This window comes from Aspergillus caelatus, assembly GCF_009193585.1.
Source record: "Aspergillus caelatus strain CBS 763.97 unplaced genomic scaffold BDV27scaffold_65, whole genome shotgun sequence".
NCBI classification, from domain to species: Eukaryota; Fungi; Ascomycota; class Eurotiomycetes; order Eurotiales; family Aspergillaceae; genus Aspergillus; species Aspergillus caelatus.
This window is the reverse complement of record NW_022475328.1, coordinates 2,526-28,427: the sequence shown is the minus strand read 5'-3', so window position 1 is coordinate 28,427 and position 25,902 is coordinate 2,526. Positions and strand designations below refer to the sequence as shown.

The following is a 25,902-nucleotide window of genomic DNA, read 5'->3' as shown; positions in this document are numbered from 1 at the left end:
CGCTTGGTCCGCACACTTGAAGACCATAGAAAAAAAAGAGATTGATAGGTATGGATGAGAATTGCTATTTGTGGTATCTGACTTAGAGAGACATCCCTTTGTTTAACATGATAAAAGTTAAGGTAGAATATCTAATGAAATTTGCACTTGTGGTCTTGCAAACAGCAACCCAAAAGTTTCCAGCAGCCACAGAGATATATAAAATCTATTTTCTACTATATACATAGAGATATAAGAGAAACAGAGAAAGCCGTGAAAGAGGGCGAGAATAAAAAGAAAGCCCAATACGCAATGTCATACAATCTTCTCAGTTCGCTCTCCATGTAAATATCGGATCAAACAAAGAACTTCTGCGCGAAGAGCTTGACGGTGCTGGTACCACTCCACGCAGGCAGCCAAGGGGCTAATTGCGTCCCAGCCGCTCTTCCAGGTCTTCAGTCAACTCATACGCTGGTCGGTAGTGTTTCGTGGCTTCGTTACCTGCCATAGTGTCGACACGAAGCTTAGGATTTGGGTGAGTGTCCGTCTGACCGCCGAGACTAGTGTATCCCTGGTCGTAGAGAGAGCAGTACTCTAAGCCCAGTTGACGGATGAAAGCCCAAATCTCCGCATAGTGCCAGTCAATCACTGGGTGAACGCGAACGAAATCGGGCCAACCACTATCCGTCCGATCGAAATGAGTCAACTTAGCGCCATGGGGATCCGTCCGACGAGTGCCAACAAAAATCGCCTTCACACTGGGATGGAGGGACAAGTAGTGCGCAAAACTTGACTTGATGGTCGACTTCGGCGGCTCTGTCGTATATTTTATAATATCAAGATGATAGGCGTTCGACGACCACTTGACGAACTCCTCGACTGTGGGGAAGGGATCCGGCGGTAGAGCATAAATCGCCGGGATGGACTTGAGGCCGCCCTTCTCGGGCGGTGGATGCGGATGCAGGCTGGCGAGGAAGAGCACCAAGAGGACCAGACAATCTTTTCCACCGTTATAGGAGAGGGCGAGCTCCGGGAGGCTGTAGCGGGAGAGGGCTGTTGCGGCGATGTCGAGGGAGATGCGAGTTTGGCGTTGGACGGCGGCGAGGAGAGAATCTGGAGGATGAGACTCGGCGAGGAAGGTGTGCACTTTGTGGTGGCATTGGGCGATTACTTCTGAGAGGGAGGAGGATGTTGTTTGCTGTTGTGTGGAGGGTGTGGAGGTGCATTGCGCTTGTGGGGAGGGGAGATGGGGGGCCATGTTTTTTAGGTTCGAGGTGCCTCCATTTAATTGAGTTAGGACGGGGTCTGGTTGGATGGCTGTGTCGGTCATTCTTCTTGTATCGGTTCTATTGTTTTTATATAGAGCGGGAGAGGCTGATGATATGAAGTGTGGTTGGTGATGGTGCGTGAGGTTGAATGCAAGTGAGGGGTGGGACTTGGGACAATTAAACGTATGAGGCGAAAGTTGAATTTCAGGAGGTCGAACAGAACAAATCGTAACGATGCTAGCCGGTATTTAAAGATAATAGTAAATGAATTTTTCACTTGCTGGTCCCGGTATAAACTCGGTCAGGGGGTCAATTGAATCGACCCTCGCGTATGTCGTGCGATAAGAAATCGAGACCGAGGGTGATGACACTACACTGTCTGGAGAATCTTCTGGTCGCCCTTTAACTTGTCGGTCCGAACGAATCGGTTCGCTCGCCCCGCGCCCCGCATGGCTGACCGCTTTCTTATCGCATGTGCATCTTCTGATAGGAACTTTTTCTTGTGTTTCAATGCATGAGGATGTCTTTCGGCTAGGTTGTGGCTCTCGGTGGGTAGAAGTCCTATTTGGGCTGAAAGTGTACAATATACATTAAGAAAAAAGACAAAGAGGTTGGTTAGTTACCACTACTATCTACCTACCAGAGCCCTTCCCGCTTATTCAAATGATGGGCATTGTTCCCGTACCCTTCAAGTTCGGGATTTGTTCGGCGGATTTTGTTCGGCCATTCTTGCAGACGTTTAACCTTTTCTTTCTCCTTGAATCATGGATTGATTATTGATGTGACGTCTACTTTTACTTCTAGAACCTAAGAAGAAGGAGAAGAAATCAAGAGGCAAATTAGGAGCCTCCTGGATGGACTTTTGGAGTATTATAGCCGTTATGACTAGATAGAAAGATTCACGCGGAATATTATATCTACGTGCATCGTTGTTTCAGGAATACCAGAACAGTAGGAAGTCCGCACAATATGCAGACCACAACTCAGAGCGTTGAATTAGTATATAATTTCGCTAATTGAAATAGTATCCTGGTCCTGTATAGGAGGCAATGTTAAGGATATGATCATTTTGTCCACGCTTCCGGTAATGCCAACAAGGCACTATCGCGTCTTTGTTCGACAGAAGCTTTGTATGTAGACCACCAGGTTCTTTGTATAAGCTGGTTGTCTATATTTAGAATATCAGATTTACACTGAATACGTCATTGGTATGGTTAGTTCGGGTACTTAGTTAGATATAGAAACCCCCGGTATTTCAGTTGTAGCTGTAACTTTGATTGAGTCCTAAGCAGATGCTACTGACTGCTAGAATATTGAATCCAAGTACCTTGGACTAAGACGAATCGTCTCCACTCGCTAGGACCGATGTGTACTATTAGAAAAGAAGAATGAAAAATAGAATGACAGAGATTAAGAAGAGCTCTTTTCCACGAATCAAGTTGTGATTATATACATCATGGAAGTGCTAGACTCTAGCCCACTGTACCGAGGAAGCATAGGTTTCAAGACTTTCTTTCTTTGATTATAACGGGAATATTTTTCTGCCTCACAAACCAGGAATTGGTCACTTCCCACTCATAGTCAGGTGTTTTGAGCTCGACCTGTAAAAAGGCTTGTTAGATATTCTGTAACACATTGTGTAAATAGCCAAAGACTCACATCGAAATTCGTGAATAGCGTCGCAACAATTTTGTAACTCTCCAACTGGGAGATGTGCCTTCCCAGACATGCTCGTGGTCCTGCACCAAAAGTAAGATCTGTACTTTTCATCTTCGAAAATCTAGTCTGATACGCCTCGTCATCCTCGCCCTCCGCCTCCGCCGGAAGCCACCGCTCAGGCTTGAACGAATCAGGCTCGGACCCGAAAACGGTACTGTCGCGATTGACGACCCAGGGATTCATGCCGACAATGGTGCCTTCTGGGACAAAGCGCCCACCCGATAGTGTTAATCCATCCCTTGGAACAATTCTCTCGAGCAAGAGCCCAACGCCTGGATGGACGCGCATAGCTTCCCGCATGACGGCGTCAAGATAAGGGAGACTCCGAGCCTCCTTCCACTGGGGTGGCGTGGATAGATTGGTTCCCCGAAGTTCCTCCTGCAGACGGTTGTACACAGCTGTGTTTTTCAGTACATAATAGACTGCCGCGCAAATGGCACTTGCTGTCGTGTCGCTACCCGCTACTATATTGGAGAGTAGGTACATCTGGACGACATTTTCGTCCACGATATCCGGCATCTTGCCCTTCGCCTCGATGTATCGATCTAGAAAGTCCCCATAGCCATTTTGCGATTGTTCCCCCCCGGTAAGGCGCTCTTGATACTGTTCTGCGCTGAATTATACGGACCAATCAATACTAGGAGGCCCTAAGCGGTAGATGGGATTTTTGTCTAGAAGTAAATCCAGCTTTGGAATTTGGCACACCTGCGAGAATGAGGAATGTGTGTCTGATGGGCTTGCATGCGAAAATTTGCACACTTACCGATGCGAAATAGTCTAGAGACTTGGTAGATACTTCTAGGATTCCAAAGGGATCACTTCCCGCTTCTAACATACCAATAGGTTTGGAATAACTGAGCTGGCTCATGGTGTCCCATGCAACTAGAGATTGACGATATCAGCGAAGTGTCTGGAATGCGAGTGCCTAAGCCTACAGTAGTTGATATACTTGCTCATCTCACAGGTGTTACCTGTTGAGACGAACCTTTTTCGTATCTTTTAAAAAAAAAAAAAAAAAAAAAAGATTGATGGTTGTGTCGACGCCGGGCTCCAGCTCTTGGACTCTGGTCATGGAATAATGATTCTTGACCGGTCGGATGTACTTGGTATGCCACTGCTCATCTTGATGCGAGAAGAGATTCTTGATACGAACGCCGGAAACTACCGAGTCGTTCACATTGTACATGTCACTCTGCGAGTTGACAAGAATCAGAGGTACTTCTTATTATTTCCATGTTATATACATGTTGTGAACCCTAGATAAGTTCGTTACTCACCTTAGCCCATGGATCTCTGGTAGAATACACCTGGTTGATCAACGTAGAATCGGGGAGACTTAGCACATTGGGACCTATGCAGACTGCAGGTCCATGTCTTCGGTGAAGCTCATTATGCGTGATGTCACAACGACCCTTGAACACGACTTGAAGCCTCCATAAATTTGTTAATTTGGCGTTAAATGGCTCAGGAAACGACTTCAATGGAGGTCGTAAGTAGTTCCAGATAAAACGGGAGAGAATGAGGTTAGCTCCCAACAGGACAAATTTGCCGACGACATCCATGAGTGATTAATGTCATTTACATAGACTGTACTAGTTGTGTAAGATGGACATTTGTGAGCTAACCTTGTCCGCTTGAGATGATGCTTTATAGATGAGTTTGTATTCCGTACACGGTATGTGGCATGTCGCAGAGGGGGGCATCGCTTCGGATATTATTCCGAACATTGGGGAGTGAGGTAATAGGACTTGGGTATTTGGAGAAACTTTATCAAACGTGTTCAATCATGCTGATAATTGCTAAGGATACCAATGCAAGGGCTAGTAGTGTGCTATGGCCCTTTGTCGGCTATTTGTCGAGACATCCACGCGCCATAGTATAATGGTACCAAAGCAACAGTTAATGCCACACAGTACCCGTCGTTTGTGGTCATAGTGCACATGGTCTGGATTAAGGCTTGAATGCCAACTTTTTAATTATTATTCCCTGTCTTTGGCTGCAAGGAAGCTTGGTGGCGCGTGCTTCGTGCAGGCACATTTAAACGTAGATAAATCTGCATGTCTGTTGAGCTGCAACATGACGCAGGGTTCCAATTGAGAGCTAAAAGTGGACCAGTAATGATTGGCCTGATTGGTAACAACCCCAGGCACCATTTCTGCATATTAGTTCCTCCTTAGAACAGGGGTTCGGGCCTGGAACCTACAACCTTTTGCCCCTATTGTTACGGGGCGGCCCGGCGAGCCGTGGTTTGGCAACGCCACTGACCAAATTAATGGGCCACTCCGAGTACTAACAGTGGCATTTTCAACCCAGCCATTAGACCACCAGTTTGAGTATTAATGCAACACTGTCCGGGGTCCTTCGGTTCTGATGGTGCCGCCCTGTTGACTTACAAAGTGCATGCAAGTGCCTTATATACGAGTCTTAGACCATGCATCAATAGATGCGAGATGATTTGGATTTAGCCATTTTGTCAACGAAACGTATGTAAGACTATGTATGAATGGCATAGACTCTTGACAAAAGTACATACTCAATCAATCCATGACTAGTACTTATCTTGGCTGAATCATCATATTACTGAAAGATATTCTCTGCATATGCAGGCATAGTGACAAACACGTCAGACCCAGTCAAGTGGGCTCTCATGCCCTGATTTCTTCATCAGCAGTCCCACATCACGGGATAGGTCTGTATAATAATCCATGCTATTACGCGCTTGAAACAAGGGTGCAATTGGGGGCCAGACCAGTTATGCCCTTATCACGTAAAAAATAGTGAACGATGCATCAGTCGTACTTTGTTACTCGTGCATACCTGGCCATTAATCCTCGCAATTGTATCTTTTGGTCTCGCGTCTAATTCTGGCATTCTTCACTATGGATGTTGTCAGAGTTCGCCCGCCTGTCAGTTTGCTACCCGCTGGTTCTCCCTGATTTTTGCCATTGTGCCAACTTCAACTCTGTATCTCGTGAAAAAGTTGGACTTGTTGCGAGTATGGTGACGGTCACAGATATCTTCGGGCCGCAACCTCCTGGTATCGACCTAAATGACAACCAGACTCCCCAGATCAATGCTACTGTTATTGCCCTGTATATCGTCGCCGTTGTGGCTGTAATACTTCGATTTGTTACGCGGATTAAAATCCAAAATATCAGATTAGGGATTGACGATTGGTTGATTGCAGCGTCTCTTGTAAGTCGCCTCCCGTTTCTTACCATTTCAATCGTGGCACAAAGGACTTTTGCTTATAGATTTAGCACAGATCCCTTTAACCACACTTCTAGTTGCTACTATATTGGGTAAAGACTTGTATTTTATTTCTTACAAAGTTAATAGTGAAGGAGCTGATTATTTGTCAACCTTCAGCGGGATACTGCGGTCTGGGCAAGCATGTGTGGAGAGGGACGCTTGACGATGTGGTGAACATGCGAAAGGTAAAGCATACTTCGGAGTTTTTTAGAACCCTTTATTCGGGCTGGAGACTGACAGTGTGTGTAAGATTCTGTTCGCTTATATCTTTATCTATCTAGTTCTACTTCCATCCATCAAAGTATCGATTATCCTCCTCTATCGCCGAATCTTTGGAATGAACTGGATGATGTGGGTTTGCTTGGCCCTCAGTATAGGCCATGGCGCTTGCTGCATTATTGCCTTCCTATGCTCCTGCCGGCCACTGTCATACTTCTATACGCAGTTTGTTGATCCGTCGGGAGGAAAGTGCATAATTAACCTATATGCATTCTACCTTGGAAACGCGGCAACAAATGTCTTAACAGATGTCATCACACTGCTTGTTCCGATTCCGATCGTCTCCAGACTCCAAATACGTCCGATGCAGAAAGTACTGATTTCTGGTATCTTTCTCTTAGGTGGGTTGTAAGAATGGCCGATATACCTTTACTACCACGACACAAGGGCGACGAGCTAATCGTCATATACAGCGTCTCCGTGGGAAGTATGGTTCGGATTTTCTACTTGACTTTACTTGCGACGAACCCCGACATCACCTGGGTCATGGGCGACGTATACCTATGGTCGACCATTGAGCCCTGCATCGGCATTGTTTGCGCATGTCTACCCACGCTGAACGCGCTGCTCCGGAGAACCACGAAGCTTGTGCTCGGGTCTAATGCTGAACGACTATTCGGTAGTTTTTCGCTATCAGCTTCTAGAAAGAAACGCCGAGATAGATCGCAGAGCAAAAGTCGTTCGTTTCAACAACTAGACGCGCGTGAGGGTTGTCAGAATGCCCGATTGCGTCCGGAGGATGAGATAGTGCTGACGACCGTTTCGGCTCACAGTGAGCCTAACTCGTATCAGAGGGATACGGATAGTGTTAAACTTATGAATGACTCTGCTCATATGTCTATTACGGTCAAACATGATTTCGATTGGAGTGAGGATCATTCTTGATCTATGGGCTGGTTTATTATAAAGGTGTGTTACGTATCCTTCTTTCTTCTCTCGTTCTTTTTTTGTTTTATACCATGGCTTGGTGAAATGGTTTGTAAAGCTACAAAAGATAGTTGGGGAAAAAAATAGTAAATACGACAGGCACGCATTTTATGAAAAGCTGAGGACGAAAGGTACATACACACTACTGCATTCATTACCGTCTGATAAACTGTGAAACATGAATTCATTCTGAGTTAATGACTAAATGAAAGTATTTCTTAGAATCATTGATGTAAGGAAATACTGACTCGTGAGTCCAACTAACGCCAACTCTGCCAGCCTCTTCGTGTTGCTTTCAGCCATGGTCCCCTCAATTCCTCCCTATGCCAGGATGCTATATCAGATATCCATCGGTCAATCGGGCATTCGCCATCGTAGCCTTCATACCGGCGGCTGCGATCATTAATTGGGTGTCGCTGGATACAATGAAGAGGGATATTTTCTTCATCTGACGACTCTGTGCTATCTCCAGCCTGTCGAACCGGGTCGAACTGCACAGACCACAAGGTTTCTTGGTTACCATTCCATTCTGGCTCAGGACATATAAATAGCAACCCTCGATAGAAACCAGTATCAGAGTAGTCGTGTACCATACTGGGTAGAAATCCCACCCCTGGCGAAACATCATAACGACTACTCTCTTTGTATGCCTGAAGTTGCTTCTTATAATCCCCACGGAAGCGCCCCTCCTGGCGGTAATGAGCTATACAGCCTTCGTCACCTATACCGGGGACAAAATACAGATCGAATCGGACATCGTAATTGCGGTACGAGTCACAAAGAGCATGGTACAAAGCCCGATGGTCTACCCTTTCCCGCGACACGAGTACATGTGTAAAATATATGGCAAAGGAAAAAAGCGGTGGTAGCGAGGAGTGTCCAAAGTTTTGAAAGACCATGTACGCTGTGCCTCCATTGTGCACCCACAAGTCCAACATACGGAGTTTCAAGTCACCGGTACATTGATCAAGGTCTTCGTCTTCTGTATCCATCTCCTCGTAGGCGTCCATGCTGTCGTCAAGGGGTAGTAATATCTCACCACGACCACGACATTCCATAGGGAAGAAAGCAAACATAACCGCCCGTCTTTGGCCATCCATTCGCATGTGGTATGTCTTTTGCAAGAACGGCGGGCAACTTCCTTCTTTCCGAAGTTGGCAATCTCTTGAAAGGGCTTTATGTTGACAGCTTCGTCCCATTGAGAGGCTAACACCGTTTTCACGGCATACCTCAGATACATCTGAATCTACATAGAAACCCTCTAGTTCAATCAAAATTAGGAACGGGAATATCCCACTGCCCAGTGCTTCTTGAATGTGAACACTCATACTGCTGGTGTGGAAGAACATTTTACCGCCATAGAGTGTGAGAGACTGGAGATTGCATGGCAAACGGTCTTTCAAGCGGTAAGGGGCGTTGGGCCGATCCCAGAAGCTACCAAGTAAGACTTCTGGTTGGATACAAAGCCTTTTGAGGCGTGTAAAGGGACGGAGAAGACCAAAATGGCCTTGACTCATATAGAGTCTCGTGTGTTCAGCATCACGATAAATGTCGAGGTATTCAAGGCTATTCTGGTGCTTTCTCAGGACTTTCCAGAGACCCGCGTTGGATATCATGTCACCTCCGATTGAACCAAACGCATGATCTTGCACGTATAATGAGAAGCTGATCAATGCTTCTGGTAAAGTGAGCAGAGCTCGGAGATCTGAATATGTGCAGCTGGAATTAAAGCCGCTGATTATAGATAAGTGTTTCAGACGAGATAAAGCAGGACTTGCCCCAAGTCGAAGGGCCGCGTTCGCTGTATCAAGACCGAAAAGCGAGAGCGTCTGCAGACCTGTCAAATGAAGTGCGGGCCACAGGTCATTCAGGTGCAATAGGGTTTGATCGGCTCTTGGAAGGAGGTCATAATTCATGAGGTCACAGGTAGGAATGCCCACTTCGCCAAGCACATAAAGTTCGCTCAGCTTGCTAAGAAGTGCTGGTGGATTGTCGTCACTCTGGCAGTCTAATATTTGCCTCAGAGCTCCACTGAGAACAGGATCAGACTGTGGGATGTGTGCATGTATTCTTGTGAGGTTTGGGAGGCATGTTAGAAGAAGTGCCATCAGCGGTCGTCGATCACGTTTTCGTATATCTTTTATAATACTTGATTCTAGGTGTTTGATTCCTGCCCTGCTGATAGCTTCGCGGAAAATGGTAATCTCATCCCGTGGGAGATTTAGTTCTTCACACTCACCGGAGCGTGCATGTGGATAGTAACCCCAGTTGCCTATATGTAAGGAGTGTACCAAGGCTGCGAGACGGGTATCGCTGAGGATAGTCCTAAGAAAATTCCAGAGAGACCTGAATGACTGCCTCGCCCCGTTGTAGGTCCATTCAGCGTATATACGAGGAACTAGGGCCTCGTACCATTGGCGACTAAGAAGAGAGAGTCTGCAGAGCAGCTGAATGTCACTTTGATTCTCAAAAGCAAGATCAAGCACCGGGCAGAATAGTTCCGGTGGGAGCTGCGCTATATTCACCATCGTGACAAGTGAGGTGGATTATAGGCCTACCTGACCGATAAAGAAATCTTCAGCATAACTCAACGCAATAGACGAATCAACCTAAATATGCAGAAGAAGGAGTCAATGTGTCCATTCTGGCGGGGGACGATGCCAAGTCACCGGTGTCACAAATTGAGTCCGACCCGGTCTAAGTCTAAATGCAGAGACAACCGCAAACGGCTTGTAGAATCCTTACAGGCTTGGTGAAAAATGCTTTCCATTAAGACACAACAATAAAGATTTTCAAATGCTATGATGTCTTCAACCTGTGTCGCTGTGATGACGGTGTCTATGATAAACGATGGTATCCTGCAAATCAGCCAAGGACTTTCATTTTCTTCTTTTTCTTCTTGTCTCCTTCACTCTTCTTTCCTTTTTGCCAATCTCGCCAGCTGCTGATACGCTCATCACGACTGTCCTCCCATGCCTTATCCTGATCACGCTTGCGTTTTCGCTCTTCAATTTCTTCCTCTTCTTTACGCCTTTCACGGCCTTCCTCCTGTAACTTAGCCTTGGCTTGTCTTCGTCGGCGCGCCTCTTCTTCTAGCAACACATGCACTGTCTTCTGACGCCATTCTTTCTTGAACTCTTCTGTCTTTAATTCGGGTGAATCCAATGTGTACTTGTGTTCACGAATCAACAACCGTCGCGCATCTGCGATGCATTCATCGAGGTACGTGCGCGACTTCTCCTCCATTAGTGTAGAATGGGCTTTTTTAAGACGATCGAACGCGTCTGGAGCAGCTGGATTCTTTGTCTTATCAGGATGGATGAGTAGAGACTTTTTGCGATATTGTACTTTGATATCGGATTCAGTAACTCCTGGTTGAAGGTCGAGAACCGCATACCTGTTCCAAAACACTCACAATTAGTCTAGGACATAGTACAGACAGCCAAACAGTGCTAAACTTACGCGTCTAGGGCAAATGCCTTCCTGATGCGATCAATCTCAGCATCCTGTGTTCGAGTTAGTCGAACGAATTTCGAGCTCTTTATTTGGAGCTTTCGTTACCTTGACAAAGTCGGACGCTTCCCTTTCCAGGGCATCCAAAGCATCTTGTTCATCGGAAGACATCCTTCTTGACGTGTAAATAATACAGCCTCCTACTGATGTTGAAAAGGGGTGAGGGAAGTAGTAACAGATTCGTATGCTACTAATAAAAGCTCCGCATGGAGAAATAGAGATGGTCGCATGTCCCCATAACCATCGATAAGCCCTTCATCTTATCGCACGCTGAGTCAGCAGAGTAGTGTCCGGCAGAAAAAAAAAGTATTTGATACACCGCCCGCGATTTCTTTCGCATTTCAAAATAGCGCCTAAGAAAAATCGAAAAGACCGTTACGGAATTCACAAAAACCTCAACGACCTAGCAGGTGAGCTTGCCATGGCTCCTTCAAATGGTCCCCGTAACAGCAAGAATGCGAAATCTTCTCAACGTCATTCTCTGAAACGCAAGCGCGCGCAAGATGATCTGTCGACTCTTACCCAGCGGGTCGAGGATCTCGATATCAAGGAAACCTACAAGTCCTTTTCCGATCTCCCTCTGTCTGAACCGACTGCCTCCGGATTAGATTCGTCACATTTCAAAACCCTCACGGATATTCAGTCTCGTGCGATTGGCCATGCGTTGAAGGGTCGGGATATTTTAGGTGCCGCAAAGACCGGTAGCGGCAAGACGCTTGCTTTTCTCATCCCGGTTCTCGAGAACTTGTACCGCAAGCAATGGTCTGAGCATGATGGCCTGGGAGCTCTGATCTTATCTCCGACTCGTGAACTCGCCATTCAGATCTTTGAGGTCCTTCGCAAAATCGGTCGTTATCATACATTCTCAGCCGGCTTGATTATTGGTGGAAAGAGCTTGAAGGAGGAGCAAGAAAGACTAGGAAGAATGAATATCCTGGTTTGCACACCGGGTCGCATGCTGCAGCATTTGGACCAAACGGCTATGTTCGACGTGTTCAACCTGCAAATGCTGGTCTTGGACGAAGCGGATCGTATCATGGACATGGGCTTCCAGAAGACTGTGGATGCTATTGTTGGGCATCTACCCAAGGAGCGGCAGACATTGCTCTTCAGTGCTACTCAAACGAAAAAGGTGTCGGATCTTGCGCGGTTGAGCTTACAGGATCCCGAATACGTGGCTGTTCACGAAGCAGCATCTTCCGCAACCCCATCTACACTTCAGCAACACTACGTCGTTACCCCGTTATCGCAGAAGCTTGATACTCTGTGGAGTTTTATCCGGAGTAACCTGAAGGCTAAAACGATTGTATTCTTGTCTTCCGGAAAGCAGGTGCGATTCGTTTACGAATCATTCCGCCATCTACAACCTGGTATCCCGTTGATGCATCTTCACGGCCGGCAGAAGCAGGGTGGACGACTTGATATCACGGCAAAGTTCTCACAAGCAAAACATGCAGTCCTATTTTCAACTGATATTACTGCTCGTGGCTTAGATTTCCCCGCCGTTGACTGGGTTATTCAAATGGACTGCCCTGAAGATGCCGACACTTACATTCATCGAGTTGGACGGACAGCCCGATATGAGCGTGACGGTCGTGCGGTGTTGTTTTTGGATCCTAGCGAGGAATCAGGAATGTTGAAACGTCTCGAGCAAAAGAAGGTTCCTATTGAACGCATCAATATCAAGGCCAACAAGCAGCAGAGTATTAAGGACCAATTGCAAAATATGTGCTTCAAAGACCCAGAGCTTAAGTACCTGGGACAAAAGGCGTTCATCTCCTACGTTAAATCCGTCTATGTCCAGAAGGATAAGGAAGTTTTCAAACTTAAGGATCTGAAGTTGGAAGACTTCGCTTCCAGCCTTGGTCTTCCAGGTGCTCCCCGTATCAAGTTTATCAAGGGAGACGACACTAAGGAGCGCAAGAATGCATCACGGGCGACGGCCTATATGTCCAGTGATGATGATTCTGATGAGGACGGCGAGAAGAAGACAAAGAAGGACGAAAAACAAGTCCGGACCAAGTATGACCGTATGTTCGAGAGGCGGAATCAAGACGTCTTGGCCGACCACTATTCGAAACTTATCAACGATGACGGCACATTGGTTGACCCCACTAAGACCGCGAGTGCTGCCGACGATGCGGACGAGGATGATGACTTCCTGTCGGTTAAACGTCGCTTCGACGCTGGAGATGAGGACCTTGGCGGTAGCTCTGAAGAGGAGTCAGAACAGAAGGGTGTTAAAGTGGTACAACTCGATGGCAAGGATACATTGGTCATTGATTCGAAACGTCGGGAAAAGCTACTCAAGTCGAAGAAGAAACTGCTCAAGTTCAAAGGAAAGGGAACAAAACTTATCTACGACGACGAGGGCAACGCGCACGAATTGTACGAAATGGAGGACGAAGAAGACTTCAAGGCCCGTGGGGATGCCAAGGAGCAACAAGCCCGATTCTTGGCAGAGGAAACCGAGCGGACACGCACCGCCGATGTGGAGGACAAGGAGGTGGCCAAACAGAAACGCCGGGAGAAGAAAGAGAAACGCAAGGCCCGGGAGCGCGAGTTGCTTGCCGAGGAGGAAGCCGAGGAAGCTGTGGCGCAGCTGGCTCCATACAAAGAGGACGACGAGTTTTCTGCATCGGATCGGGAGGACGACGCACCTCGCCCCAGCAAGAAGCAAAAGGTTCGCATTGCAGAGCCCGACGAGAGCAAAGAAGAACCCTGGTACAAGAAGAGCAAGAAACCGGCCGCAAAGGCTCCCGAACAAATTCAGACTTTGGAGGATTTGGAGTCTTTGGCTACTGGATTGCTTGGGTAATGAGATGTGTAACCTGGGAATCTTTTTTTTTTTTTATTTTATTGTCAATGGATATATCCTTTTCAGTCCTTTTTATTTGTTCTACTAGCGGAGTATCAAAAGCATGTCCATGATAAGAGTTTTTTCTATGTATATAGTCGATAGGGCTAAGGACCGATAACAAATACAAGATTTATAGCCAAAACTCAATCTTGAACTGCAGATGTCAAGAGTGGAGATTTACTAGCCACAGAAGGAAAACGTGGTCGGCAGTTACTCCCCGCGATGTAACGTTAGGAAATGCGCCATCATGGCCCATATCCAAAAGTCGTACGTAATTTTTTTTGAGCACGTCATCCGCTAAGTTTTCGCGAGGTTACAAGGTCTGCATTCGCCTTGACTCCCCTGAGATGGCACAATCAGGATATTCTGGTTTTAAGAAGCTTTTTGTCTCCTCCACCCCCGCAGAGTCAATATCTGATTTGACACCTTCTCTTCGCAATTTTGCGCGTTTCTTCGCTGTCACGTGGAATCAGTCGGGTCTGGCGGATCGCTTTCCTAATTGGGAAGTTTTATAGGGCTATCACTGAGTAGCTGATAAATCGGCGTTCAGGTAGGTCGATTTTAGCTGTTATGCAGGTGCTCTGCTAGTTTGATATGCTGACTTGGAATCCATGTTAGTGCTATAATTTGGCTTTGACGGGTTATTTACCCTCTCCACCAGGACCCCCTGACCCTGGTTGTGGTCAGCTGGGGACTTGATATCTCAAGTCCTCTATCAGTGATCCAGGTCGGGACCATTACCAGATCATTTGCACATAATGGTGGCCCATGACATTGAGAAGGGGCCCGGTAGGGCTCCTCAAGAGGATGCGGTTCAGAAGGCTCCGGGGTTGGTAGCAGACCCCCTCAACAGCAACACTCCGTATGTCAATGCGGATAAACTCGCCCGTAATCTCTCTGCACGTCAAGTTCAAATGATTGCTATCGGTGGTACTATTGGAACTGGTTTATTCTTGGGAACGGGTAAAGCTCTGGCCACTGGCGGTCCGGCATCTATGCTTATCGCCTACGCCATTTGCGGTGGTATTGTCTTTGTGACCATGCTTTCTCTGGGTGAAATGGCTTCTTTCATCCCTGTGGCGGGATCCTTCTGCACTTTTGCTGGGTGAGTCATTCTACCTTACGTGGTAGGTGTGCCATGAATACTAACTACTTGTAGTCGGTTTGTCGATGACGCTTTAGGGTTCGCCCTCACCTGGAATTACTGGTTTAATGATGCGGTTTCCACTGCGTCTGATGTTATTGCTCTACAACTACTACTCCAGTACTGGACGGATAACTTCCCGGGATGGGCAATTAGTCTGATATTCCTGGTTGTTGTTATTGCTTTGAATATGTTTTCCGTCAAGGTTTACGGAGAGGTAGGTTATATGCATGTTAAAATCCATGACTCTGCCTCCAATTGCTGATCATGGATATATTACAGATCGAGTATTGGCTGAGTCTGCTCAAAGTTGTTACTATCATAGTATGTTCTTATATATCTGACCCCATCCGATTTTACGAATACAATGCTGACGATGTCCAGATCTTCATTATTCTCGGTATTGTAGTCAACTGTGGCGGCAACACTGAGCACACATATATCGGAGACAAATATTTCTACGTCGATGACGCACCCTTTGTTGACGGTATTGGTGGCTTCGCATCTGTATTCGTTACAGCTTCATTTGCCTTGTATGTTATATTTATAATCCTTGAGAAATATTGTGCTGACATGAACAGTGGTGGCACCGAGTCTATTGCAGTTACGGCTGGTGAAACCAAGGACCCAGCGAAGAACATGCCAAAGGTGGTCCGCAACGTCTTCTGGCGTATCATACTATTCTACATCGTGTCTATCATTATTATCGGTCTCAACGTACCATACAACTATCCCGGTCTGTCCAACGGAGACACGGCCACCAGTCCGTTCACCCTCGTTTTCCAACAGGCTGGCAGTGCCGTTGCAGGCAGTTTCATTAATGCCGTGCTTATGACTAGCGTCATCTCTGCAGCGAATCATGCTTTGTTTGCTGGATCCAGACTGCTCTATTCCTTGGCTGTTGACGGATATGCACCCCGCTTTTTCGGCCATCTGAATCGCTTTCAGATCCCCTGGATTGCTGTCCTGGCGACGTCTGTGATCAGTGGTTTATGCTTTGGCGCCAGCTACATCGGAGCTGGCCAGTTATGGTCGTGGTTACAAAAGTGAGTCGGCTATCGTCAATCCCAACCACGGATGTCTGTGTTTATTGTGGCCTCGAAGCTAACCCTATACCAGCATTGTCGGAGTTTCAAACCAAATTTCATGGGTCTGCATTGGAGTAGCATCTCTCCGTTTCAGATCTGCTATTCGCCACCAAGGCCTCGAACACCTCCTCCCTTACAAGAACTGGACATACCCTGTTGGGCCTATCATCGCCATCGGCCTCAACAGCGTTCTCATCCTCGTGCAAGGCTGGAAATGCTTCAGCCCACACTTTAAAGGCGTCGACTTTGTTTCCTACTATATTGAAATTCCTGTCATGATTGTGATGTTCCTCGCCTGGAAATTGTTTAAACGGACGCGGTTTGTTCATCGTGGCGAGATGGACCTGATCACCGATCGGTACAACCTTATTCACAGCACTGGAGTCGACTTGAATGATCCAAATGAAGGAAACATCCACGACGATAATGCACCTCAACCGGATGGGTCTCGCAAGAAGAAATTCTTTTCGTGGGATCCGGAGGACAAGAGCGTCATGGGGAGAATTAAGCAGGTGGGCATGTGGCTGTTCTTGTAATATGTTTCTTTAATTATTTCTGTACATACAAACCGTAACAAAATAACTGTTGCGAATAACGATGTATACGCCACGAATTCTACTCAGTTTTTATCTTCTACCCTAGAAGGATAGTCAGTTTAGCGATAATCATATGTTTTAACCTACTGCACCAACAAGATACTGCAGTGTCGCCAATAAAGGTCTCAATCATCAACTCTGACACTTGATTGATTGACAGAAATAAAACCATGAATTATTGGAAATCAATATGCTCTGGAACAGGCGAGAGTAACTTCTCCCCAAGCGCCGCTCTTCTCGCATTCTCCATTGCCCACGTTTCCATTTTCGCCAACGTCTCAACAGTATGAGTTCCAAGATGGGGCACCATCAAGGCACGGTCATTCTGTAGCAAGCACTCGTTCACGCGCGGTTCATTCTCATATACATCTAGTCCCACGGAAGCGATCTTCCCCGAATCCAGCGCCTTTGCCATCGCAGCCTCATCTATAATCGCGCCACGAGCGGTATTAACAATGACAGCCCCGTCCTTCATCTGTGAGATTTCTTTCTCCCCAATGAGCCCTTTAGTTTGCGCGTTAAGAGGAACATTAATGCTAATGATGTCGCTCTCGGCCAGCAACCTTTCGAAAGAGACATACTCAGCACCGGCCGCTTGATCAGAGGAGAGGGGCTTGCGATTATGGTACTTGGTGGTAAAGACCGAACGGTTCGGCCCGCTTCTTGATCGCGCGTCCGATACGGCCCATGCCGAGGATACCCAAGATTTTGCCTTGGGGGTCGTGGCCGAAGTCAAGTCCGGTTTTGAACTTCCCAGCTCGTAGAGAGTTGAGAGATGGATTCAATTGTCGCAGAGCACCCAACATCAGCCAGATTGAAAGATCGGCTGTCGCTTCGGTGACAGGGTCCGGTGCGTAGGTCACGATGATTCCGCGTTTTGCACATGCGTTCACGTCGATCTGGTCATAGCCGGCACCGTTGTGGCAGATATGCTTGCAGCTAGAGGGGAGGCGCTGGATCAAGTCTGCGTCGAAGTTTCCAGCTACCTGTTGGATTCTTAGTGTGTGTGAAGGGAATAGATTGAGTGGATATTGGAGGGAGACTAGTACTTACTGCACCGCTCGCTGATGTTCTGTAGATGATTGAGATGTCTTTGTATTTTCTTTGTAGATCGGAGTAGAACTCCTCTCTACTCTTGCTCGTGACGACTTCGGTTCGCGCTACCTTTTGTAACTGCTGATAGAACGGTACTGCATGTCTGACTGGATTGAAGAATAGAATGAATGGTCGCGGCCCTGGCATAATAGGCATGATTTCGAAGATAGCTGAATCAAAGGCCAAGTATAGCTTGGGGTATAAAGTCTTTCTTGTAACGATGTTATATCGTCTTATTGAATGCTGGACAAAGCCTGTTAAATATACAATGTGGCCATACTGTCTCCTACCCAGTCCTTTCTATAGTCTACTGCATCTGCGGGGAATCTAAAAACGGTTAAACGTTTAGCCTAGTAATTTGACCCAATGAACTGAAGCTGCTGCGTCTCACTTTGTAGTATTTCGCTTCGTCATGCAAGAATGAAGCAAAAGGATCAGGCAAAGGTCGACGACTGTCACAAACGTCAGCGGAAACTCAGAGACAATGTCTTTGTTCAAAAAAAAAAAAAAAAAAATTGAGAGCCAAGGAAGAACAACCGCTAGGTAACATCGTCCGCTGGGTGATAGACATAGTAGAGTTACCATGTTTTGAGCTCCGGAAAGATCCTGCCATTCTTTGTAGACACAAGAACAAGAGCATTGACAGTTCGTTTTCGAAAGGTATTACAGGGTTATAGATCTTAAGGATGGGAAAGCCTGTACAAGCTTTCCCCTTCTTGGCGGCATTAGTGACAGGAATAATGTATCGGCTTCCACCAGGGTTATGGCTCGTTGCCTGATGAGGATTGCTGTGGTATTGATCTTGACTTCATTAGATACTATATTAAGTTATACTGGACGCTTTTAATCCTTGCACAGTCTCAAGTGTGCATATAGCGTTTCCCACATCACTGCTCCTGAAATCGTTCTATTCATCTGCGTCGCCATATTTTAATGCTTTTCCCCCGAGAACACAGACCAGGCTGCGACACGATATTCTGTCAGTGTGCTATTTATTATAAAGACCACACGAGATTAATAAGTATCCTCCATTTCCATACTACCCACCAAACCATCTATTTCCCTTACCTCCGTAGTCTGAAAAAAATCTCTTCCGTTCTTATCAAGGTGAACAGGGGAATAGCCATCTTCGTATTTCCGTTGAATCAAGCACCCATCCTTGTAAGCAGACAGGACATCCAAAATCAATTCATCTACGTCAACAGCCATGAAGCACTCCTGACGTTCCACGTTTGCCTCCATGTCAATGCGTTAGACTTGGTCGGCGGGGCAAGGGTCGGATTCGGCCCATTTCTAGAAATCGGGATTCGAAGTCTTTGTCTGTCGGGTGACGCCCGTGATATGACCAATCATACCTACTCATGTATACCACATCCTTGTCGACATGCTTGCCTCCATTACTCACGGATCAAGCATGCCAGGATTGAGCATGGTTATTAATCGATCTGACTCTGTGGCGTTTTCAATGGTGTCCATAGATTCATGACACGCATTCCAGCCGGCAAAGTGCATGGCACCATCGTATCAGCCACAATGATAGATTAATACCGGCCCACTTCTATATATCCCTAACTCGAGTAACGGTGGATGTATAAACAGAGCAATACTCCAGAACGGACTTCGAATGTCCAAAGCCCGCGAGATAATCTTCCTTCCGCACCGACATGATAAGACGCAAGCAATAATTTGGTCTTCCCATCTTCCGTCTCCCCCAACTCGTCACCGAAGACGCCTTCACTGGAGTCCTACCCACCGTTTGTTCCTCTTCGCAGGTCGTTGAGCATCCTTTTCAGCATGTTCATCGAAGGTTATCGGTTAGTGCCACAAGCACGGACAAGAAAGATACTCCTCGCGGAATCTCTCCAAATCCCCCATTCACTCTAGAGATTCCCATCCGTAACCTCCATCTTTGGACTAATCCTCCCCAAAACCCATTCCTCCTCCAACTCACCAAACACCACCACTAGCGCATCGCTTCACAACCTCAGTCCTTTAATCTGCCCGCTTACCCTCCAAGATAATATCTCCGTTAACTTAAACACATAGCAAACACACCATCGCCTCCACTCTTCCAAAAGCTCGATCGCATGCCACCACAATCTCACCATTTCTATTACAAAAACACCTTGGAACCCATCCCCCAAAAAAGCATCCCTATAGCTCTCCGACCCTCACCTCCGATCTAACTATCCCCATCCCGAGAGTGAGCTTCTGATAGGGTTATTTCACTTGAAAGAAGATTCCCCATTGGGTTCTTCCCAATTCGTTGACAGAAGGATCGGGGAAGACAGTGGAGTAGGGGATTAGGTTTGGGGAGGAGTATAGAAGTGGATTTGTAGTTTTGGGGTGAGAATATATATCTGGGTTATAGATTTTACCTTGGCTCCACTTGTCTGCTTGTCTTTTGGAGTAACGTAAAAGAGCCTCAAGATTTTAATAGGTGGGCATGGTGGGGGTCCTTTTTCTTTTCTTTTCCAAGATGCCCCACTAACAGCAGGTAACATCGGATGTGCAGACGATGGTCGTGGAGACTGTAGATCGTCGCGTGGTTGACGTTCACGATTACCTCGGCCAGTGCAACGTTGAATAACCCTAACTGTATCTGGAAGTCCGCCATTGTTTAGTAGTAAATAAACCTTCAGGTTACCAATGATTTATATCCAGAAAGTGTGCATTAGTTGTATTGTCAATAGTTAATGCAAAAATTGCAGCGGTGACTACATACCCGATTTAAGTTCCTCAGCATCAACTGGAAAGCTCTGAGAAGCAGAATAAATTATGTCTTGTAATTTGCACCCTCCTTCAACTCCAATGGTACACATATATCCCACAATTTGTATGAGCTATCTATATGACACAGAGCCAGCATATGAAAAAGCCCTTCAATATAAAACCAGACAAGAAAGAAAGACTAAAGAAGATACAAATGCTCCTTTCGAATATGCAACGAATGATGCAGCAACCTCGGTGATGCCCCCGACTCCAAAACAAAACGCCGTCTATGACGCTGAATCCAATGCTCAAGACCATTAATATATCTTCGAAGGATACGCGCAGCGCGCCATGCATTGTATGAAACAAACCCAGTCGACCCAAACATCCAAGGCCTATGCAATTCTCAAGGTCAAACAAAGGAAATAGTGCTGAAATGGACCATATGGCAAAACAATGACAAAGATCGGATCTGTACTAAATGCATAACAAAGGAAATGAGGCAAGCAAGAAGAATATGGAAAACGACAGACCGCTAGATATCGGGTGTAAGCAGAATATAAGCAAAAAACGTACCACAAAGGAAATGTACATGAAGGTCATGAACTGTTGTAGGTCCGGCTACACACATCAAGAACCAAAATGGGCCATCGGGTCCTTGGAAGAAGAAAAGAATGGATATGCTAGCTCTGATCATGGATATTTTTGTTTCTTTCGGTTTTTGTGGATTGAGATAAGTACTCAATCGTTAACCATATCATCCAAGGCCATCTTCCGTCTCTTGGTGGGCCTTGAATCATCAGTCTCGGCATCAGCGGCTAGATGGTCATCTCGAGCATGTACAGGAGGCTCCTGGGACAGCTGCTCTTGCATAGGAGGAACTGGTGCCAGATGTCGGGGAATTTGGCTCCCGAAACTGAAGTCCGATGCGGCTTGACGCATCTGGCTACTCGGCGAGATAGGCTCAATGGTTCCGTGAGCGTGTGACGGCAGTTGCCGTGGTTCCTGCTGCATCAGTTCCTCTCGAGTGCGAGGTGACCAATTCGCTGGATATGGGTCGCTCAGCCGGTGTGCTTGTGGCCCCGGTTGGGGGTTTCCCACTGTGGGAGGATAAATAGGGGGGAGCCTAACCGAAGACTCTACCACATTTTCCCGGGGATCCCTTGCCACCGGTTGCTCGCCCATGGGCATCCGACTGACCACTCTAGCATTGGGTGCATATGGCGAATAGGGAACACCGTATGGCTGATAATACTGCGGTGGAGAAGAACTGGGGTGCACCACTTGGTTTCCGTATGATGACAGCGGTCTCCCAACACCCATAGGCATATGGGATGCACTCATAACCGGGCTGTATCCTCCAATCGGCACAAAACTGCCTGGGGACACTGTTGCCATGGATTGTACTGAGCTTGAGGAGGAGAATCGCCGATGTCCGATATTACGCTGCATCGATAGCGATGGATCAATGGCTTGGGAGTATATAGCACCCGGCCATCTTGTTGGCTGTCCTGGTGAGACCCTTATCCCATAAGGCCCAGGGGGTCCGCCGGGCACCTGTAAGTCTGTCATGGGTCTGAGCTCACGGGATGATGTAGCCCTATGCATGGGGCGCCGTGGCTGAGCCGCATGCTGCTCTCCGGATGTTCCTGAATTATCTGTCTGCGATGCATACGTTCTGAGGGACGCGTCTTCGGCTTTCAAGGGCGGCCTTCCCCGCTTTTTGTGCGTAACATCGACGCATGTTGCCTATTGAACAATTAGTAACAGGGCCTTCTTTCTTCAATCACAACCTCGGTCCACATAGATTCCTATACAAGGAAGGCGGCTCGATGACCTCACGGATGTAGATGGCAAAACTTACTTCTTTCCCGGACAAAACACACCTCCGACAAGGCCGGGCAGGATCACAGCCCAGATGCTTCTTCTTGCAGTTTACGCACGCGGAAGCCACATGAGCTTTGGTTCGTCTTGTCGGTTTCTGTGTCAGTGACCGGCCAGCAGCCCCAGGTGGTGACGTTCCAAAGGTGGGCTGCGAAAATGTCGGCACCGAAGGCTGTGATGTTACCGGGACGCTGAGCGAGGCTGGCAAGCGTGAGGAGAAATTGTCGCTGACTGGAAATGGGTGTCGAGGTACATCATTACCCGGCCCAGAGATTACTCGGTAGTATGTTGACTCGTGGATTGTTGTAGTAGGAGGTGTTCTTGGAGGGCGAACCTGCCCCGTTACTCCAGCGGATAATCCAGTAGGCGCCGATACAGTTGAAGACTCCACCGCCGTTACCGGTTGATGGAGCTCTGACTGTCCGGGCCGTCTGACGTTTCCAGAAGTCTCCAGCGGGTCTTCTGCCGGGACCGAAGCGGACATAGAGCGAGGGAGTGGGAGATCCCGGGGGTTGCACCTTCGAGCATTGGTTGATCGAGTTAGATCAAATGAAAGCCTCCCTGGGCCCGGATCAAGTTTTGAATGTCCGAACTCTGGAGTGATAAAGGAAGAAGGGGGAAGGACTAGTGATTGCATCTGGCAAAATAATCCCTCGAGCGACGGGGGACGCGATTTACAAGAACGGGAGGAGGGTTGTAGTCGATATTGACATGGGCAGCATATTCCGGTACAAAAAGGCCGTTCTGCTGTATGTCAAATGCGGTTTCCTGTTCAATCGGCAGTCATTATTGAAACTCCGCGCATTGCAGTCAGAGGACTACAGGAGCTTATAATGAAGTCAGCCCAGGATCATTATTGGAGGAGTCATAAATTAGGACGCGCTAATCCGGATAGACTGCCCAGATCGTGACGGACAGTTTTCCATAGCTTCGATGGTCTCCATCATGGGTTGATTATTGCAGCATGGTGGGCGATCACTGGACCCAGTGGGCAAGCGTAGAGCGGAAAAATTAGGGAGAGTGGAGGTGCAGTAAATAATAATAATAATAAAAACCAAAAAAAAAAAAAAAAATTAAAAGAAGGGACGGACAGCTAGCAAGTCCTTACCTCTTAGCACACTATGTACTCCGTAAGATTCTATTTCTTTTCCCCCCTTATTTTCTTTTTCTGAATATAGATTTTTGGCGGTCGTGAAGTGGCTCAACATCCGTCAGGAAAATAGGAAAAAACGGTGAACTATAACCGGAAAGTGAGGCGTAATAATCCGGCGAGATTACACTCCCTTTGCCAACGGAGAGTAAAGTTAGGGAAAATTGGCAATTGAAAGCGAGCGATCTTCAAATGGAATAATAAAATCCAAAGGGTTCAAGCAATAAAGAATCTAAGGAAAAGAAAAAGGAGGTATACCCAACCTCGATCGTCAAGTACTTTGGGTAGGGTCACTCTTGGCTGCTCATCCGCCAGATGGTAAGTTCAATGTCAAGGGGAGAAGAGAGCCCGCTGGGCGCTCAAGTCGCTTTGGGAATTGTCCTCAAATGAGCGAGTGATAGCAAGACCCTAGTCTGTGTCTGTTGTGACGAGGCTTATACCCACGAACAGGAAGGTCCCTGCTTGGTTGGCAGCATATGGGAGCAGCGGGTGGGTAATAGTGGCCAGTGCAACACCGACTAGCAGCCGATAGACTTGATCTCCATCGTTGTAGATCTCCATGGGGGTTCTTTTTCGCTCCGTAAGCCATGTAAGTGTTTTTGAGTTCTGTATGTTAGAATCGGAACCGCGAATAGTTCCAATCCTCCGGCGGGTCCAGTCCAATGAGCTCACTCTTCACACCAGGCCTCGAAAGTGTTATCGTTTTTCCCTTCTCCTCCCTTGGAATAGGGCAACTTCTTTTCTTTCTTTTCTTTTTATTCTTCGATATAAAATTTTTTTTGTTTCCTTCATCTCCCTATTCGTCTCCCGTTCATTTCTGGTTAGAGATTTGGCCATCTTCAAACCAAGAAGATCCCCCTTATTCGTTCCTCCTGGGTAGACAGGAGGTTCGTGGCTTGCATTAGATGGACGGTTAAGAATAGTCACTGACATCGCCCGAAACGGGTATAATACCCTCTCAAAGAGGGGAATTTCAAGAGAGGGGGGGAAAAAAGGATCAGACGCCATGTCCCAATGAAGAAAGATACTGTTCTCTGTGGAGTTGTGGTATTTTTCTTTTTTAATAATAATAATATTATTATTATTATTATTCGATTTTTATTTTTATTTTTTTTTCGAGTATTTTAGTTTTTCCAGGTCGTTGGTTGAAAGCCTAGTGAAGTAGTGGTGCTCAGCCGATGCCAATCAGGAGACAAGGAAGTAAGGCAAAAAGATTGAGCCAACGGATCGACGTCGGCGCCCGTCCGCTGCATCCATTGCCAATAGTCCGCTCGGCAAGGATGGGGTGGCTGCGCACTCCCCGCCCCAGTTTGACATGCGCAACCAGGTAAGATAGGAAGTCGGGGAACTTCTCACCAGGATTTTAAGCTTGTCAATCATTGGGGATTGGGTAATAGAACCCCTCCTCTTAGCCTATGTGTTCTTTGTGTGTACTTTTCCGCTTGCGATCTGGATTGACCTGGTATTTTTTGTTCGTCAGCAACCATACTTCTGTGGTTACCACTTATGAACTCTCTTTCATGTACTCATTTGATTTTCTTTTTGTTGTTTTTTTCCTTTTTTCCCCTTCCCCTTTCCATTTTATTTTCTTTTTTTTTCTTTTTTTCTTATTATCCTTATTCTACCTTATATATAACTCTATTAAATTTATTAATTGGTGCGCGGTTTTGTCTCAGAACTCTAAAAGAGACAGGCAAGCAAAACGTGGTAATGAACATTCGAGATCACATTGTTGACCCCATTGAACCAAGTCTTTCCTTGCTATTCTCTATTTATGTGATTATTTGATTCAGACTACTATTATTGGTGTTGTCGAGGTTATTATGGATATCCTAATCAGGGAAATATAGATTTTCTATTACTCGATAAGGTAGATATAGTATTAATATATTTAGCCAATTTTTACTTCCATTTCGGTGTTCCATTTGGTTTTGATCACCAGTATGCGTGTACGTACTAGGGTTCTCAGCTGTATACGGAGGTAGCTCCTTCAGGCAACCCCATTTACTAGGTCGTGACGGTTAAGACGAGGGAAACAGTTCTTGACGAAATTAACGGAAATTTTGATCATCTGGCATGAAGAATTCTTCTGTCTTAATCTAATGCCCAATAATATCACTGCGACGAGTAATTGCAACTCGAGATCGTCATTAAAACCCTCGAGGTGACGTCCCAGGACCATGGAACGCTACGTAACTATCGTGATGGGATCAGCCCGAAAGAGACAGAACGGAGGATGTATGCAGTACGCAGTGCTCAACGGAGGACTAGTCAGTCTTGGACTGAGTACTCCGTACAGCCCTGTCTTTGCACCGCTTGACAGATGACGCCAGCTCAATAGTCCGAACTTTTGGATTGAGACAACAATTCTCCGCAGTGGTTCCATAGCCTAAAGCCAAGACCCACAGGCTGTGTCAATGAAGGTTTGTCCTTCTG

General features: G+C 46.7%; 9 protein-coding genes across 9 annotated transcripts; 3 read left to right on the top strand and 6 right to left on the bottom strand.

Annotated features, from left to right (window-relative positions):
• Window positions 1-85: 85 nt before the first annotated feature.
• Window positions 86-1,608, bottom strand: BDV27DRAFT_126521 (FAD synthase). Its single transcript, XM_032066559.1, has one exon. The coding sequence runs from the start codon at window positions 1,307-1,309 to the stop codon at window positions 404-406; it is 906 nt and encodes a 301-aa protein (XP_031928695.1). The 5' UTR covers window positions 1,310-1,608; the 3' UTR covers window positions 86-403.
• Window positions 1,609-2,749: 1,141 nt separating this feature from the next.
• On the bottom strand, window positions 2,750-4,528 carry BDV27DRAFT_156706 (cytochrome P450; the record flags this gene model as incomplete). Its single annotated transcript, XM_032072378.1, has 4 exons — window positions 2,750-2,848; window positions 2,907-3,579; window positions 4,070-4,158; window positions 4,244-4,528. The coding sequence occupies 4 exons, from the start codon at window positions 4,526-4,528 to the stop codon at window positions 2,750-2,752; spliced, it is 1,146 nt and encodes a 381-aa protein (XP_031928694.1).
• Window positions 4,529-5,963: 1,435 nt separating this feature from the next.
• BDV27DRAFT_144277 (putative integral membrane protein Pth11-like) lies at window positions 5,964-7,382 on the top strand (the record flags this gene model as incomplete). The annotated part of the gene is made up of 3 exons (XM_032070239.1): window positions 5,964-6,161; window positions 6,469-6,845; window positions 6,911-7,382. The coding sequence occupies 3 exons, from the start codon at window positions 5,964-5,966 to the stop codon at window positions 7,380-7,382; spliced, it is 1,047 nt and encodes a 348-aa protein (XP_031928693.1).
• Window positions 7,383-7,684: 302 nt separating this feature from the next.
• BDV27DRAFT_171475 (uncharacterized protein) lies at window positions 7,685-9,952 on the bottom strand (the record flags this gene model as incomplete). Its single annotated transcript, XM_032075603.1, has 1 exon — window positions 7,685-9,952. One exon carries the CDS (start codon window positions 9,950-9,952, stop codon window positions 7,685-7,687), a length of 2,268 nt encoding a protein of 755 aa, XP_031928692.1.
• A 250-nt stretch (window positions 9,953-10,202) lies between these two features.
• BDV27DRAFT_126517 (uncharacterized protein) lies at window positions 10,203-11,142 on the bottom strand. The gene is made up of 3 exons (XM_032066558.1): window positions 10,986-11,142; window positions 10,887-10,930; window positions 10,203-10,821 (listed from the first exon to the last, which is right to left on the bottom strand). The coding sequence occupies exons 1-3, from the start codon at window positions 11,046-11,048 to the stop codon at window positions 10,290-10,292; spliced, it is 639 nt and encodes a 212-aa protein (XP_031928691.1). The 5' UTR covers window positions 11,049-11,142; the 3' UTR covers window positions 10,203-10,289.
• Window positions 11,143-11,325: 183 nt separating this feature from the next.
• On the top strand, window positions 11,326-13,795 carry dbp4 (RNA-dependent ATPase HCA4). Its single transcript, XM_032066557.1, has one exon. It carries the CDS (start codon window positions 11,359-11,361, stop codon window positions 13,753-13,755), a length of 2,397 nt encoding a protein of 798 aa, XP_031928690.1. The 5' UTR covers window positions 11,326-11,358; the 3' UTR covers window positions 13,756-13,795.
• Window positions 13,796-14,188: 393 nt separating this feature from the next.
• BDV27DRAFT_126515 (amino acid permease) lies at window positions 14,189-16,665 on the top strand. Its single transcript, XM_032066556.1, has 7 exons — window positions 14,189-14,347; window positions 14,416-14,902; window positions 14,957-15,158; window positions 15,224-15,265; window positions 15,326-15,474; window positions 15,523-15,987; window positions 16,061-16,665. The coding sequence occupies exons 2-7, from the start codon at window positions 14,556-14,558 to the stop codon at window positions 16,563-16,565; spliced, it is 1,710 nt and encodes a 569-aa protein (XP_031928689.1). The 5' UTR covers window positions 14,189-14,347; window positions 14,416-14,555; the 3' UTR covers window positions 16,566-16,665.
• A 135-nt stretch (window positions 16,666-16,800) lies between these two features.
• BDV27DRAFT_144273 (D-mandelate dehydrogenase-like dehydrogenase) lies at window positions 16,801-17,876 on the bottom strand (the record flags this gene model as incomplete). Its single annotated transcript, XM_032070238.1, has 3 exons — window positions 16,801-17,219; window positions 17,269-17,611; window positions 17,679-17,876. 3 exons carry the CDS (start codon window positions 17,874-17,876, stop codon window positions 16,801-16,803), a joined length of 960 nt encoding a protein of 319 aa, XP_031928688.1.
• Window positions 17,877-20,981: 3,105 nt separating this feature from the next.
• On the bottom strand, window positions 20,982-23,070 carry sclB (putative C6 transcription factor). The gene is made up of 2 exons (XM_032064286.1): window positions 22,297-23,070; window positions 20,982-22,181 (listed from the first exon to the last, which is right to left on the bottom strand). The coding sequence occupies exons 1-2, from the start codon at window positions 22,951-22,953 to the stop codon at window positions 21,174-21,176; spliced, it is 1,665 nt and encodes a 554-aa protein (XP_031928687.1). The 5' UTR covers window positions 22,954-23,070; the 3' UTR covers window positions 20,982-21,173.
• Window positions 23,071-25,902: the final 2,832 nt, after the last annotated feature.